Source organism: Triticum urartu, chromosome 6 (genome assembly GCF_003073215.2).
Source record: "Triticum urartu cultivar G1812 chromosome 6, Tu2.1, whole genome shotgun sequence".
In the NCBI taxonomy this organism is placed as follows: Eukaryota; Viridiplantae; Streptophyta; class Magnoliopsida; order Poales; family Poaceae; genus Triticum; species Triticum urartu.
The window spans coordinates 62,295,391-62,312,398 of NC_053027.1; the positions used below are offsets into that span (position 1 = coordinate 62,295,391).

The following is a 17,008-nucleotide window of genomic DNA, read 5'->3' on the forward strand; positions in this document are numbered from 1 at the left end:
TGGTGCGGCGGCTGGTGGAGGCCTGTCCAAGGCTCGAAGTCATCAAGCGCTCCGTCTGTATTGAAGGTGCCCGTAGGGCCCTTACCCGTGCTAAGGTGCACTGGGGCAAGCTGGACGCTGAGAAGCTTGTAAAGGACGGGCCGCCACCGGGGAAAGAGCATCGCAAGCCCGAGAACTATTATAAGGATGTTCTGAAGGGTGCCTGCCTTGTGGCGGATGGATGTTCTAGGGATGTAATTTTTGAGTGAAACTTGCTCGTTTTGTCCTGTGCGCTGAAAACTTATTCATATGCGCTAAGCAATGCTGTTGGAATTTAAAATATTACCTTCTGTGCGGCTATTTATCAATACTGAGAGATGGCGAGTCGTCGGCTTCTGCCCCCCGTGCCGCTAGTGCTGGGGTGTTCGGGGATAAACCTGGGCGCTCTTTTTCCCATGTTTGGGTCCTTCGAGGGAGGCGCTCAGCCCAACGAACAAGGCAATCAGACTATAATGCGTGAACACTCTCACTTAGCCATAGAATTCTATAATTTTAAATTTTGGCGAAGCCCCTAGTATTCAGAAGACCGAGTTCGGAGCGCTATTCACGCCTTGGCCGGACAGAGCCGACTCCTCGCTCTAAGCGGCATAAGTCTTTAGGGACTCGAAAAACCTCTCGAACAGCGACCAGCTCTCGCTTCATCATAACAGTCAGTTTTAGCTTTCTCCACAGAGATGCTCGACCCAGCTCAACTGGGGCACAATCGCAGTGGTTCTCCTAGTGCTACCTTAGCCGATATAGCGGAACGTAAGGCACCAAAACATAGGAGCCGGGCAAACCCAACTATTGACCCAAGACATGATTCGGAGCCGATGCATATAATGCTATAAGTTCGGGGTGCCGCACTTTAAAGTGTTCGAACTTCTCACACAATATTGAGGGGTAATAAAGCCCCTGGCGTATTTTGGCCGTACCAAGTGTACAGGTGCAACATGTCGTTAAGGAACATATATTTATAGAAAAAGAGTAATGCAAAAATAGACAAAAGCTATGCATTATTTATTAAAAAGGGCTGCAATCAAAGCAGAACGATACAAATAATGCGGTAAGCAAAAGGTTGGACTATTTAACATGTCCGTTCCAGGGCAGGCTGCGGAAAGGTATGCGAAACAGGTATATTGCTCGTGATAGAGACCACCTGGGGGTTCCGTAATGCGGCGTGGCTTGTCTGCTTCCTTGGTTCTTGCATCGTTTGTGCGGCGATTGAACTGCCGAACAGGCCTTCCGAAGAATGGAGTCCTGAAAGTAAGAGAAAATTAAAAAAATCGGCAGCCCCTGGTGCGGTTTAAGCCGTGTTTCGGGCGTGCCATGACGGTGCCCCTCCCCCTGTACCCATGGTATTTCTAGAGCGTAGTTATGTACGCGAAGCGCTGGCGTCGCCTTTTTGCGAGGGCTGGGGTTGGGGCCGCATTGCTATGCCTGCTCGGATCGTGCCAAGCGGTCTTTTTGTGGGTTACTCTGGGCACGCTTGACGGTGTCTGGTCGTTTAATGGCCAGACTGGAGAACTGCCTGGAGAGGCTGCTTTGTACTTCCGCTGCAAGGGCCGCCGTGTGCTCCTCCGTTCGGAGGGAGCGTTCGGTGTTTCCATTGACCGTAATTACTCCTCGAGGGCCTGGCATCTTGAGCTTAAGGTATGCGTAGTGCGGTACCGCGTTGAACTTGGCGAATGCGGTTCGTCCGAGTAGTGCGTGATAGCCACTGCGGAATGGGACTATGTCGAAGATTAACTCCTCGCTTCAGAAATTATCCGGAGATCCGAAGACCACTTCAAGTGTGACTGAGCCTGTACAGTTGGCCTCTACACCTGGTATTACGCCTTTAAAGTCGTTTTGGTGGGCTTAATCCTCGAGGAATCGATGCCCATTTTCCGCACTGTATCCTGGTAAAGCAGGTTCAGGCCGCTGCCGCCGTCCATAAGGACTCTAGTGAGATGAAATCCGTCAATAATTGGGTCTAGAACCAATGCGGCGAATCCGCCATGACGGGTGCTAGTGGGATGGTCCCTTCGATCAAAGGTGATCGGGCAGGAGGACCATGGGTTGAACTTTGAGGCGACTGGCTCTATCGCGTATACGTCCCTTAACGCGCGCTTCCGCTCCCTCTTGGGGATGTGGGTTGCGTATATCATGTTCACCGTCCGCACTTGTGGGGGAAAACCCTTATGTCCACTGTTGTTCGGAGACCGGGGCTCTTCATCGTCATCGCTATGCAGCCCCTTGTCTGTATTTTCGGCATTTAACTTGCCCGCCTGCTTGAACACCCAACAATCCCTGTTGGTGTGATTGGCTGGCTTTTCGGGGGTGCCATGTATCTGGCACAAGTGATCGAGTATTCGGTCCAAACTGGACGGGCCCTTAGGATTTCTTTTGATTGGCTTTTTCCGCTGACCGGATTTATAGCCTCTGAATCCGGCATTAACTGCCGTATCCTCAGCGTTGTCGCCGTTAATGCGGCGCTTCTACTTGTTGCGACGCGACCTGCCACTGCTGTCCTTGGTATCCGAATTACCAGGGTTCTTGGTCATATTGTTGCTACGAGCAAGCCAGCTGTCTTCTCCCGCGCAAAAGCGGGTCATGAGTGTCGTGAGTGCTGCCATAGATTTCGGCTTTTCCTGTCCAAGGTGCCGGGCAAGCCACTCGTCACGGATATTGTGCTTGAAGGCTGCTAGGGCCTCAGCGTCCGGACAGTCGACTATTTGATTTTTCTTTGTGAAGAACCGTGTCTAGAATTGCCTGGCCGATTCCTCTGGCTGCTGAATTACGTGACTTAGGTCATCGGCGTCTGGGGGTCACACATAAGTGCCCTAGAAATTGTCGAGGAATGCGGCTTCCAGGTCCTCCCAACAACTAATTGATCATGTTGGCAAGCTGTTAAGCCAATGCCGAGCTGGTCCTTTAAGCTTGAGTGGGAGGTATTTGATGGCGTGGAAATCATCACCGCAGGCCATGTGGATATGAAGGAGATAATCCTCGATCCATACCGCAGGATCTGTTGTGCCATCATATGATTCGATGATTACGGGTTTGAAACCCTCGGGGATTTGATGATCCATTATTTCGTCTGTGAAGCATAGTGGGTGTGCGACGCCTCTGTACTGGGCTATATCACGACATAGCTCCAATGAGCTTTGTCTACTGTGTTCGGCCCTGCCGAATTTGTGGCCAGCATGACGGTTATCGTCTCGAGCCGTGGGGCGCCCACGCGATCCATAGATCGATCTTGTTTGCCTTGCCTTGTCCTCCAACATATCTCGTAAGTCCGGCGCATATTCTCGTGCCTTGGTACGGGGTGCGGCTTGAGTGGAGGGCCGAGAGGCCTCTCTGTCGCGGCCACGAGGTGGCCGGTCGGCCGCATCAAGTGCTTCCTCCTCTAATCGGGGTAGCAACCTGCGCTTTGGGTAGCTCTTGGAGGGGCGTTCGAGTTTATGCTCTTCGGCCGCAAGGACTTCAGTCCATCTGTCGACTAGTAAATCTTGATCAGCTCTAAGCTGTTGCTGTTTTTTCTTAAGTCTTCTTGCCGTGGCCATAAGCCTGCGTTGAAAACGCTCTTGCTCGACGGGATCCTCTGGCACGACAAATTCGTCGTCGTCGAGGCTTGCCTCATCTTCGGAGGGAGGCATATAATTATCGTCCTCGACCTCTCCGTCTGCCGCTCTCTCATGAGGGCTGGCTTCTCCATCCTCCTGTGCTAAATCTTGCTGGAGGGGGTTTTCTTCGGCACTCTCCGGAGTATTATTTTCTCCCGTGCTGGAGTCACCGTATTTTTTTTGGCGGGATTTTGAGCGGTGCCGCTGACGCCGGCGCTTAGTCTGTTTCTTGGAGGGGTCATCCTCCGTTGTTCCATCGCCATCTCCTTTTTTGGGTTTCCACCATGTATATGTCGTATGACGAGGTGGCTTTCCAGGGCCCGATAGGCGTTGGTTCTTCATCGTCTCCTGCATCGGCGTCCATACCATCGATGTCTTCGGAGTCGAAGTCGAGCATGTCGGTTAGATCGTCGACAGTGGCTACAAAGTGGGTGGTGGGCGGGCTTTGAATTTCTTCATCGTCCGTATCCCAACCTTGCTGACCATAGTCCGGCCAGGGCTCTCCTGGTAAAGAGAGAGACTTTAGTGTCTTCAGAATATCGCCGAAAGGCGAGTGCTGAAAGATATCCGCGGCAGTAAACTCCATGATCGGCGCCTGATCGGATTCGATCGGCAGGGGCGCGGAGGGTTCGGAGTCCGAAGAGGAGTCCGGCTCCTCGGAGTCATGAGTCTCGTAGAGTGCGGGGCTGGTGTTCGGCTCGATCGCCGTTGGGATCGCAGCCCCCGAGGCGGTGTCCAACCACCCATCCTCGACCGGCGCAACTGGCTCTAAATTAAGGGTCGAAGCCGATGCGGGTGCGGCCTCCAGGGCACTGTTCGGCGGCAGAGCTAGATCATGCTCGTCGGGACAGCGCGGCATGCTCGGTAGTGGCTCGAATCCATCGAAGATCAAGTCCCCGCGGATGTCAGTCGTGTAGTTTAAACTTCCAAATCTGACCTGACGGCCAGGTGCTAGCTTTCGATCTGCTCCAGATGGCCAAGTGAATTGGCCCGCAGTGCGAAGCCGCTGAAGACGAAGATCTGTCCGGGGAGGAAGGTCTCACCCTAGACTGCATCGCTATTGATGATCGTAGGAGCCATCGAGCCTGACGGCGACGACACAGAGGAACTCTCAATGAAAGCACCAATGTCGGTGTCAAAACCGGCGGATCTCAGGTAGGGGGTCCCGAACTGTGCCTCTAGGCCGGATGGTAACAGGAGGCAAGGGACACGAAGTTTTACCCAGGTTCGGTCCCTCTCGATGGAGGTAAAACCCTACGTCCTGCTTGATTAATATTGATGATATGAGTAGTACAAGAGTAGATCTACCACGAGATCAGAGAGGCTAAACCCTAGAAGCTAGCCTATGGTATGATTGTTGTGTATGTTGTCCTACTGACTAAAACCCTCCGGTTTATATAGACACCGGAGAGGGTTAGGGTTACACAAAGTCGGTTACAATGGTAGGAGATCTGTATATCCGTATCGCCAAGCTTGCCTTCCACGCCAAGGAAAGTCCCTTCCGGACACGGGACGAAGTCTTCAATCTTGTATCTTCATAGTCCAGGAGTCCGGCTGAAGGTATAGTCCGGCTATCTGAACACCCCCTAATCCAGGACTCCCTCAGATGGCAAAGTGAACAAAGGTATATTTGATATACATGTTATTGATGTGTACCTTACTAATGCTCATAGTAGCGCATGGGTATTTGATACTGGTTCCGTTGCTCGTATTTGCAACTCGAAACATGAGCTACAAAATAAATGAGGATTAGCTAAGGACGAGGTGACGATGTGCCTCGGGAATGGTTCCAGGGTTGATGTGATCGCCGTCGGCATGCTACCTCTACATCTACCTTTAGGATTAGTTTTAGACCTTAATAATTGTTATTTGGTGCCAGCGTTGAGCATGAACATTATATCTAGATCTTTTTATTGTGAGACGGTTATTCATTTGAATCAGAGAATAATGATTGTTCTATTTATATGAGTAATATCTTTTATGGTCATGCACCTTTGATGAATGGTCTATTCTTGTTGAATCTCGATCATAGTGATACACATATTCATAATATTGATGCCAAAAGATGCAAAGTTGATAACAATAGTGCAACATACTTATGGGACTGTCGTTTAGGTCATATTGGTGTAAAGCACATGAAGAAACTCCATGCGGATGGACTTTTGGAATCACTTGATTATGAATCATTTCATACTTGCGAACCATGCCTCATGGGTAAGATAACTAAAACTCCGTTCTCCGGAACAATGGAGCGAGCTAATGACTTATTGGAAATAATACATACTGATGTATGCGGTCCGATGAGTGTTGAAGCATGCGACGGGTATCGTTATTTTCTAACCTTCACAGATGATTTGAGTAGGTATGGGTATATCTATTTGATGAAACGCAAGTCTGAAAAATTTGAAAAGTTCAAAGACTTTCAGAGTGAAGTGGAGAATCATCATAACAAGAAAATAAAGTGTTTTACGATCTGATCGTGGAGGCGAATATTTGAGTTATGAGTTTGGCCTTCATTTAAGACAATGTGGAATTGTTTCACAACTAATGCCACCTGGAACACCACATCGTAATGGTGTGTCCGAACGTCGTAACCGTACTTTATTAGATATGGTGCGTTCTATGATGTCTCTTGCCGATTTGCCACTATCGTTTTGGGGTTATGTATTAGAGGCAACCGCATTCACGTTAAATAGGGCATCATCTAAATCCGTTGAGACAACACCGTATGAACTATGGTTTGGCAAGAAACCTATGCTGTCGTTTTTTAAAGTTTGGGGATGCAACACTTATGTCAAAAGGCTTCAGCCTGATAAGCTCGAACCCAAAGCGGAGAAGTGCGTCTTCATAGGATATCCTAAAGAAACTATTGGGTACACCTTCTACCACAGATCCGAAGGCAAGATCTTTGTTGATAAGAATGGGTCATTTCTAGAGAAGGAGTTTCTCTCGAAAGAAGTGAGTGGGAGGAAAGTAGAACTTGATGAGGTAATTGTACCTTCTCTTGAATTGGAAAGCACCACATCAGAGAAACCCGTTCCCGTGATGCCTACACCAACTAGAGAGAAAGCTATTGGTAATGATCATGAATCTTCAGATCAAGTTACTACTGAACCTCGTAGGTTGACCAGAATACGTACCGCACCAGAGTGGTACAGTAATCCTGTCCTGGAAGTCATGTTGTTAGACAACGACGAACCTATGAACTATGAAGAATCTACGATGAGTCCAGATTCCGAAAAATGGCTTGAGACCATGAAATCTGAGATAGGATCCATCTATGAGAACAAAGTGTGGACTTTGGTGGACTTGCCTGATGATCGGCAAGCCATTGAGAATAAATGGATCTTCAAGAGGAAGATGAGCGCTGATGGTAATATCATTATCTACAAAGCTCGACTTGTCGCAAAAGGTTATTGACAAGTTCAAGGGGTTGACTATGATGAGACTTTCTCACCCGTAGCGATGCTTAAGTCTATCTGAATCATGTTAGCAATTGTCGTATTTTATGATTATGAAATATGGCAAATGGACATCAAAACTGCATTCCTTAACGGATTTCTTAAAGAAGAGTTGTATATGATGCAACCAGAAGGTTTTTTCGATCCTAAAGGTGCTAATAAAGTGTGCAAACTCCAGTGATCCATTTATGGACTGGTGTGAGCATCTGAGAGTTGGAATATATGCTTTGATGATGTCATCAAAGCATATGGTTTTATACAGACTTAGGAAGAAGCCTGTATTTACAAGAAAGTGAGTGAGAGCTCTTTAGCATTTTTGGTGTTATATGTGGATGACATATTACTGATCGGAAATGATATAAAATTTCTGGATAGCATAAAAGGATATTTGAATAATTTTTTTCAATGAAAGACCTCGGTGAAGCTGCTTATATATTGGCCATCAAAATCTATAGGGATAGATCGAGGCGCTTAATAGGACTTTCACAAAGCACATACCTTGACAAAGTTCTGAAGAAGTTCAAAATGGACCTATCAAAGAAAGGGTTCTTGCCTGTGTTGTAAGGTATGAAATTGAATCAGACTCAAAGTCTGACCACGACAGAAGATAGAGAGAAAATGAAAGTCATTCCCTATGCCTCAGCCATAGGCTCTATTATGTATGCCATGTTGTGTACCAGACCTGATGTGTGCCTTGCCATAAGTTTGGTAGGGAGGTACCAAAGTAATCCAGGAGTGGATCACTGGACAGCGGTGAAGAACATCCTGAAGTACGTGAAAAGGAGCAAGGCTATGTTTCTCGTTTATGAGGTGACGAAGAGCTCATCGTAAAAGGTTACGTCGATGCTAGCTTCGACACAGATCCGGATGACTCTAAGTCACAAACTAGATATGTATTTATATTGAATGGTGGAGCTGTCAGTTGGTGCAGTTCCAAGCAGAGCGTCATGGTGGGATCTACGTGTGAAGTAGAGTACATAGCTGCTTTGGAAGCAGCGCATGATGGAGTCTAGATGAAGGAGTTTATATCCGATCTGGGTGTAATACCCAGTGCATCGGGTCTAATGACAATCTTTTGTGACAACATTGGAGTAATTGCCTTGGTGAAGGAATCTAGGTTTCACAAGAGAACCAAACACATCAAGAGATGCTTCAACTCCATTCGTGAAAAGGTCAAGGATGGAGACATAGAAATTTGCAAAATACATACAGATCCGAATGTGGCAGACCCATTGACTAAACCTCTTCCGCGGGCAAAACATGATCAGGACCAAGACTCCATGGGTGTTAGATTCATTACTATGTAATCTAGATTATTGACTCTAGTGCAAGTGGGAGACTGTTGGAAATATGCCCTGGAGTCAATAATAAACTGGTTATTTTTATATTTCCTTAATCATGATAAAGGTTTATTATTCATGCTAGAATTCTATTGACCGAAAACTTAAATACATGTGTGGATACATAAACAAATACCGTGTCCCTAGTAAGACTCTACTAGACTAGCTCGTTGATCAAGAGAGAGTTAAGGTTTCCTAACCATAGACATGTGTTGTCACTTGATAACGGGATCACATCATTAGGAGAATGATGTGATGGACAAGAACCATCCGTTAGTTTAGCATTTGATCGTTCAGTTTATTGCTACTGCTTTCTTAATGTCAACTACATATTTCTTCGATCATGAGATCATGCAACTCCCGGATGCCAGAGGAATACCTTGTGTGCTATCAAACGTCACAACGTAACTGGGTGATCATAAAGATGCTCCACAGGTATCTCTGAAGGTGTCTGTTGAGTTGGCATGGATTGAGATTGGGATTTGTCACTCCGTGTATCGGAGAGGTATCTCTGGGCCCTCTCGGTAATACAACATTAAAAGAAGCTTGCAAGCAAAGTGACTAAGGAGTTAGTAATGAGATGATGTACGACTGAACAAGTAAAGAGACTTGTCGGTAATGAGATTGAACTAGGTATGAATATACCGACGATCGAATCTCGGGCAAGTAACATACCGACAGACAAAAGGAATTACGTATGTTATCATAAAGGTTCGACCGATAAAGATCTTCGTAGAATATGTAGAAACCAATATGGGCATCTAGGTCCCGCTATTGGTTATTGACTGGTGAAGCGTCTCGATCATGTCTACATGATTCTTGAACCCGTAGGGTCCGCATGCTTAACGTTTGTTGATGATATTGTATTATATGAGTTATTTATGTTGGTGACCGTGTATTGTTCGGAGTCCTGGATGAGATCACAGACATGACAAGTAGCTCCGGAATAGTCCGGAGGTAAAGATTAATATATGAGATAATAGTGTTTGGTCTCCGAAAGGGTTCCAGAATTTACCGGAAGGGGTTTCGGTTGTTTCCCGAAATGTTCGGGTACGAGAACACTTTATTCGGGCCAAGGTGTAAAGCCCACAAGGCTTTAGGAAGGTGCAAAAAGAAGTTTTACGAAGGCCAGGGGCCAGACGCCAGGGACCTTAGCGTCTGGGGCCAGATGCAAGGACCCTAGCGTTTGGTCCTGGAGTCCGAGAAGGACTCTTGCCTTGCGGGCTAAACCGACTTTGAGGAGGATCTTTCTTGAAGAAATGACCCCGGGGCTCAACATATAAATAGAGGGGCAGGGCTAGCACCCAAGACACATCAAGATTCACCAAGACGTGTGCCGGCAACCCCACCCCCTCTAGTTTATCCTCCGTCATAGTTTCTGTTATGCTTGGTGAAGCCCTGCGGAGATTGTTCTTCACCACCACCGTCACCATGCCGTCGTGCTGCCGGAAATCATCTACTACTTCGCCCCTCTTGCTGGATCAAGAAGGCGAGGATGTCATCAAGCTGAACGTGTGCTGAGCGCGGAGGTGCCGTACGTTTGGTACTTGACCAAGACAGATCGTGAAGGTGTACGACTACATCAATCGCGCTGATAAACGCTTTCGCTTAGCGATCTTCAAAGGTATGAAGATGCTCTTCCCCTTTCGTAGCCATGCATCTCCATGGATAGATCTTGCGTGTGCGTAGATTTTTTTGTTTTTCCATGCAACGTTCCCCAACAGTTTCCACGTGTCCATTTCCTTTATTGTCGGTTTATTGCAATTTTCAAGCTCGGACCATCGATATACAACGGAATTAATAAGATGACCAATGTGGTTTTCGTTGTAGTTTTATATCTTATCGTTCTATATCTTGTGGTTGGTTAATTGTACTAGCTATGTTTATCTTGATGAAACGGGAGTTCCCAGCGCCGTGTGACCCCCACGCCGCCTTGTTGTGGCGACACGGGGGGCGATTCCTAGCGCTGCCACTAGAGATCATACCCGATCTCCTCGTCTTGCCGCCGCCTGAGGGCCTGCCGGCGAAGCCCGAGCGGGGGTCGAGGACAGCGGCGACGGGATGCTCCCCTGAGGCGTCTCTCTTCTTCCCGAGCGTGCGGCGGTCGCGACGATCAGATCTGCAAGGAGACGGGGCTGTGGCGCTCGCCGGCATCTAGCAGCGAGGGTCGGCGGCATCTGAAGGCCCATGTTGGCAGTGGATCGCTGGCTCACGTCACTGACTCGGTTGGGGCGTGCCCTCGCGGCAGATCCCAGTAGCCTGCTCCGGTCTGATCTGCAACTGCCGGGGTCGGCCCCTGATGGACTTGACGCCCACTTCAGCCAGTTCCGTTGAACAGGGATTCAAGAACCGCCACAATGCCTGGCCATCGTGCTATGTCACGGAGCCCATCGGCTCTCTCGTCCCATCGTCCAGAACGGATTGGGCTGGCCGGAGTGATACGGTGCTCCCTCGGATCAACTCTTGCTGATTGTCCTCTTGCGATGTCCCTGCTTCCCGTTGTCCAGATCGGATCGGGGCAAGTCGGAGATCCGACAGCCATGGACCGGGCCGACAATGAAGGCTAGTGGCTTCTGCGCGGTCTATTTGGAAGACTCCATGGTTGTGCAGTTGTGCTGCGATGGTTGTGTCTGCGTGCTCCATCTCCAGTGACTTATCGGCAATGGTGATTAGTCTGGACAGTGGAAGCAAAACCACAACGGATTGTGGTGGTCATCAAAAGAGTTCTCGAGGGTTCCTCATCGGTGGTTTGCTTTGGTGGTGTGACATAATCTACATACCACGGCTTGACGCAGAGGATATGGTTGTGCAGCGGCGGCATTTGGTTTCTTAGCCAAAGCATGTTACTGCTGAGAAAGTGAAAAAGTGGTGGCAACAACACATGATTGACTTAGACGAGCTCCGAGGTGAAAACCTAGGTCTAACCATGTTGGTTATACTTGGCAATGGCGATGTTGTTGCATCGTCACCTTGTTGAAGGCATTGCTCGGATATGCTTCATCTAATTCTTTAGGGTGAAAACCTAGATTCTGACCTTTGAAGGTTGAATCCGGTGACGGCGACGTTTGAGCGTTGCTACCTTCCTGACGGCGTTGCTGTTGAAGAACCTCGTTGTCTTTGTGGTATTATTATGTTGTTGGTGCGGATATGGCCATAGCTGTAGTTTCTCAATGACGGATTTGATCGCTTCGAGTTTTTTTTTCCTCTCGCTTAGGCATAACTTTGATTTGATATGACTTTGCTTTTCCGTAGCGTGTTATGTGTGTGCGTTGGTATTGACCGTGTGCATCCTAGCTATTGAGAGACCGGGTGTGTTCTCATAGTGTTTGTATCCTCTTGATGCTTCATCTTGAATTAATAAAATCCACCCTTTATCAAAAAAGTGTTTATCTTGATAAACATAAGATGTTAGATACCGTTTGGGTGTCTTAAAAGAACAATTTAATTTAGATACATGATTTAGAGGCCATGGTTATGCTCCTTTAAACTCAACTACAAATCATGTTTCTTTTAAGAATGAATCTTTTAACTCTCTAGAATGTATGGTCTCGTATTCTCTATGTCATAAACTAATGCACTTAGGGCATCTCTAACCGACACCTTATATTTTAACTACTTATATGCTCATTTAAACTTAACTCGTTATAGTTTGAGAAGTTAAATGATGACCGGACCTAACCCAACCCTCAAATTTAAGTCCTCAAACGAACTGACCCCACATGAAAGTCTCTCTTCATCTTCTTCCTTTAGACGCGCCCAGCCGGAGAAGCACCTCAGCCGCACACACCTCTGGCATGTCACCCAGCCCTGATCCCGCTGTCGGCGAGGAGTTTTAGAAATAGTGCGCGCGTGTGTGTGCGCGCACGTACTTGTCGTGCTTGGTGTGCGTGCACAATGAGCTAGAAGGCCTTGGCGGGCGGTATTGCAGGCGTTGTAGGACACCATCGAGGCTCTAGGAACACTGCTCGACGATGCGCTAGAAGGCCTTGGCGTTCAAAAATTGGCTACGAAGGACCACGACGACGGAGGAGGCCATAGAGGTGAGCATGCACAGCCGCCGGCGTATGCATAACAACACAAAGCACGATTTCACGAAATTTCTGGCCCCGGCGTGATTCCGACGCCGACAAGGGTCGCTAGAGTTGCGGGGCGTAGGGGATTCCATTTTCTCGGTCACCAGGGAGGTGGAGGCAAGCGGCGGTGGATGAGAGTCAAGGAAAATTGTTTAAGGAGCGGTGCCATGGCCGAGTAAAAATAAGAGAGTAGGGTGGGTCTCAAATTTAACTCCTTCAAATTTTGTCTTCTGACCGTTTGAGAGTTAAAGATTTTGAGGGGTCCACTCTTATTACCTCAATCCGTTATCCACGTATGAAGCATTTCGAGTTGATTTACACAACTGTTTAGCTGCAAAAGAGAAATAGACAAATTGGCCAGTGCTGACTCCATAGGAGTATTATGCATCACACTCACAAATATTATACACGGCCAAACAATCAAACTGCAACAAATGGGACCCCAGTTGTCTGTGAACAAATCAAGCACTCTCCGGGACACGATGGACCTACTAATTTGTCACTCTTTGGAAGCTTCAGCAGTGACGTATGCCAGGAACTCCAAGAGGCGGCGGTTGTAGACGCAGGGCCTCTCCAGGTGCACGAGATGCCCGGCCTTGTCTATGCTCTGCAGCATCGTCTCCTCGCCGAGCTGCCTGCGTACACCCGAAAACCATTTGTTAGTATCTAACCCTCGACTCACACGCTTAGCTTCAGAATATGCTTTGGATTGTGAAGCTAGCTCTAAGTCGTCTGAAATCTCAAGAGCACAGATAGATAGCTTACTCTTTCATTGTCTTGGCGAGCTCTATGTTGAAAATGTTGTCGTTGTGTCCCCAGAGCAGAAGTATTTTCTGCGGCGCAAGGACAAGAAACGTTTGTCAGCAACCTTGGTACTACTGGTAATCACGGGAATTGCTTGGTAGAGTTCTTTCTTCGCTGCTTATATTCTTCACGGATGGATTTGGTGGCTTTGGTGCACCAACTTTGTACTGTATGCGGTAAGCATGTTTTGTAAATTATGGGCTGGTTTGTGTTCCTGTCAAGTTGAACAGGCCATCCGCTTGGGTAAGAGCATTGAAAGCCTTCAGCATATCACCGCCGCTCATGACCCTTATTAACTCCCAACCATGAATACCCATCAATGCTTCTGTGCTCCTGAGTACGTGATCAATTGGACTACTACTACTACGAGTACAAAGAGTCAAACATATCGTGCTGCTGTACAACCAATCGGCAAACTGGTGTACTGTTTTTTTCCCCTATGATATGAAAATGATTTACTAGGTTACTAACTAAGATAGTGTATTTAGTCAGCAAGGGGGTTGAGGACGGTGGCCAAACGCACCTGTGGCAAAACGGGCACGGTGGCGTCTTTGTTGCTGACCACCAAACCTTCCAGCAGCTCTGCTCTTTCCTTGCGGTTGGTGAACATCACCTGCATGGAAATGGAATGAACCCACCACACATCACATCATGCACATCCAAAAACCAAAATAGCTGGACAAATCAAAGCGGAAAATGAATGAAGCTAGTGTTTGATTGAGTAGAGATAGAGACGGACCTGGAGGTAGTCCCTGTGAAGGCGTTCCGGGAACCAGAGTTTCCTGTGGGCGGCGATGGAGAGCAGCGCCTTGAGCCCCTTGACGGAGTCCGGCAGCAGCAGCTCCGCCGACGACTTGACGCCGATCCTCTCCAGCGTGGTCTCGCTGATGGAGTCGGTCATGGCGACGACGGAGCCCGACACCACGAGCGACCGGACGAGGCCCGGGTGCGACTCGGCCATCTTGAAGGCCACCATCCCGCCGTAGCTGAACCCCACCACCGTGCACTTCTCCACGCCCAGCTTGCCCAGCGCTGCCACCAGGCACTCCGCCTGGAACCCCGGCGACCGGTCCGTCGACGGCGACGTGGAGCCGCCGAAGTAGAGCAGGTCCGGGATGTACACGTCGTAGTGCTTCGCCAGCACACCAGCCTACGCACGCACGTCGTGACGGCATGAATTAATTAACTTAATCTCAACGGAAACAGGCCACATCTCACTCATGCACGTAGGATAACAAAGTGCAAACCTGGAACTGCCACGTGACAATGCCTTCGGCCGCGAAGCCGTGCACGAGGACGACGGATGGCCGCGGGGCCTTGGCTTTCGTCTTGCTCTTCTTCTTGGAGGCCGGCGCCGCCGCTTCGGGCGTGATCTCGCACACGGTGGACTTGTCCTTGGGGAGCTTGTCCTTGGGCACCCAGAAGGTGAGCGCCGTGCCGGCGCCGTCCACGTCCACCGTGTGCTGCCGGAGCCCGGCCCTTCTGATCAGGAAGTGCAGCAGCGGCTTCTGGGCCTCCACCAAGTTCACCATCCTACCTCTGCTCCTTCACTACTGGAGTAGTAATAGTTAGTTGTGCGTTGGTGTAAAGCTACGCACAATGCTGCTCCGTGGGAGAGGCAGTATGGGCGGTGATCTTATATAAGAGTGGCAGGCGACCTGGCTGCTGCAGCCGCGTCATAAGGATACTATGCCAGGGAACTTTTCTTCAAGGCATTCATTTCCTTCCGGTGGTAGTTGCAGGTTGTTCTTCTACCGATCTGGGGGAAACACTTTTTTTTAGAAGCAACTTCACTAACTTTGCAGTCCAGTACAGGTACAACTGTCACCAGGACCCTTAGAAAAAGCAAAATTACAACTGAGCCCATGAACTTTACAAAAAACACCCCGGACACGAGTTGTCGAATGTGGTGTGGTCCTTTTTCGAGGCGTCAGCCACATACCAAGATCGCCATCGTCGTGGACTCTACCACCAGGGTTGGCAACCTTGTCGTCGCTTCGAGGCCAACTCATGTCAGGGATGGAAGATAATGAAGCCGAGCCGAAGCCACTTTGCCTCTCCTTTTGACATCATGGTCGGGAGGAATAACTGGAAGCGGTTTAGCCTGATACCGGAGCTCTACACAGCCACCCTTCGGCCAGTACACTCAACTTTAGAGCAATCAAGACCGGCTCGACCATTGAGGCAACATAGGTGGTGTCGTAGCTTCACTTCAAAACGCCGTTGAGACGAGCTCAAATCAAAGCAATGGTACATGCTCCGGATCCACCGCCGAAGACCCATGTCCAATGATCGATCTAAGGAAGTTGAACACTAGATCACCACCTCCTTCTCTTCTACCATGTGAAGGCTAAGAATACGAAGAGAAACAACCTCCAACTTCAACGGATTCTGCTGCCCCACGAGCTTATTAAGGAAGATCACGCCAGATCCATCGCGATAGTTGCCCTACACCCTGGACGACTAGTTTTGCAAGCAGGCGCCGACTATCATGTGCTCGCAAGCGTCAGAGAAAAGCTCTGATACGACATAACGCAAAACTCCCCTAAGGAAACAACTAAACCCAACACTACTATATACACTATCTCATCTTCGACTAGCTATCCCAGCAGAAAAGCTCTAGGAATGGGTTGAGCGCAAGCCTTCCCGGGCCACTCCTAAAACTGGCTAGGAGAAGCGTCTAGATGAGCGCCTTGCTGTCCATCAGACGAAACATGTTGATTTAATGTGAATTATGTTGTGTGTTGTGCTTTATTTTTAGTGGTGTGACCAATGCTACAAACTTACTTGTAAAAAACTCTCAATCACCGGCTCCTCGCCATAGTTGAAAAAAATTATGGATAGCTGCCATTTTTTAATGTGATATATGTTGTGTGTTGTGCTTATTTCAGGGGCATGACCAATGTTGCGAACTTAGACTACCTCTTAACTCTCCAGTAAAAAAACTCTCAATCACCGGCTCCTCGCCATAGTCAAAAAAATTGTGGATAACTGTCATTTTTCAATGTGAAACATGTTGTGTGGTGTGCTCATTCCATTATATATTATAGGAAAATGTACAATCCTATAGGTAGAGATAGATTGGTTAAATAAACAGTATAGTAGGCACAAAAATTGATTGCATAAGATAGATTTGTTCTAATATGCCCTAGAGTCAACAATATTGTATTATTATATTTTTCATGTTCATAATTAAAAGTTTATGTTCTATGCTATAGCTGCTATGATCCTGGAATATGTGATTCAGTGGAAAACTCATATGCACATGTAGAATATTAAACAGTAAAATATGGTTCTGTCTTGCCTCTAAAACTAGCTCAAGTGTTGTTGGTGATCATGTGTTTTAGATCTTAGGATATCGTTAAGTGTAACGATAGTCCTAAAATAACTTTGAAGATATGATGTTGGAAGAACGACCATATTGAATCGACCAAAATTTGTTTGTTATACTTTGAGATACAATCGTTACAAGTCAATTGCTATAACGCGGAGAGTTAACATGTGATTTAGTTCCTTATACCATGAGAGTATCATAGTCACTTCTTATCGTACGATGAACTTTTGGGTTTCTCAAACATCATCTGTAACACGATGATCATAATGACAACTTACAGATTCATCGAAAAGTTTGATAGGGGACTAGATAGATAGATCGAGAGTGGGATTTGCTTCTCCAACGATGGAGAAATATTCTTAAGGGCCTC

The 17,008-nt window shown here is 47.8% G+C and overlaps 1 protein-coding gene across 1 annotated transcript; it reads right to left on the reverse strand.

The window, feature by feature from the left end:
• Positions 1-12,769: 12,769 nt before the first annotated feature.
• On the reverse strand, positions 12,770-14,934 carry LOC125516169 (putative carbamate hydrolase RutD). Its single transcript, XM_048681654.1, has 5 exons — positions 14,552-14,934; positions 14,044-14,454; positions 13,828-13,917; positions 13,266-13,333; positions 12,770-13,135 (listed from the first exon to the last, which is right to left on the reverse strand). The coding sequence occupies exons 1-5, from the start codon at positions 14,834-14,836 to the stop codon at positions 13,000-13,002; spliced, it is 990 nt and encodes a 329-aa protein (XP_048537611.1). The 5' UTR covers positions 14,837-14,934; the 3' UTR covers positions 12,770-12,999.
• Between the last annotated feature and the right edge of the window lie 2,074 nt (positions 14,935-17,008).

Coding starts and splice junctions, on each gene's coding strand:
- LOC125516169 (XM_048681654.1), bottom strand. CDS start 14,836: ATGGTGAACTTGGTGGAGGCCCAGAAGCCGCTGCTGCACTTCCTGATC. Junction 13,918..14,043: donor TTCACAGGGACTACCTCCAG/GTCCGTCTCTAT, acceptor ATTTCCATGCAG/GTGATGTTCACCAACCGCAA. Junction 13,334..13,827: donor CCGTGCCCGTTTTGCCACAG/GTGCGTTTGGCC, acceptor CTTGCGCCGCAG/AAAATACTTCTGCTCTGGGG.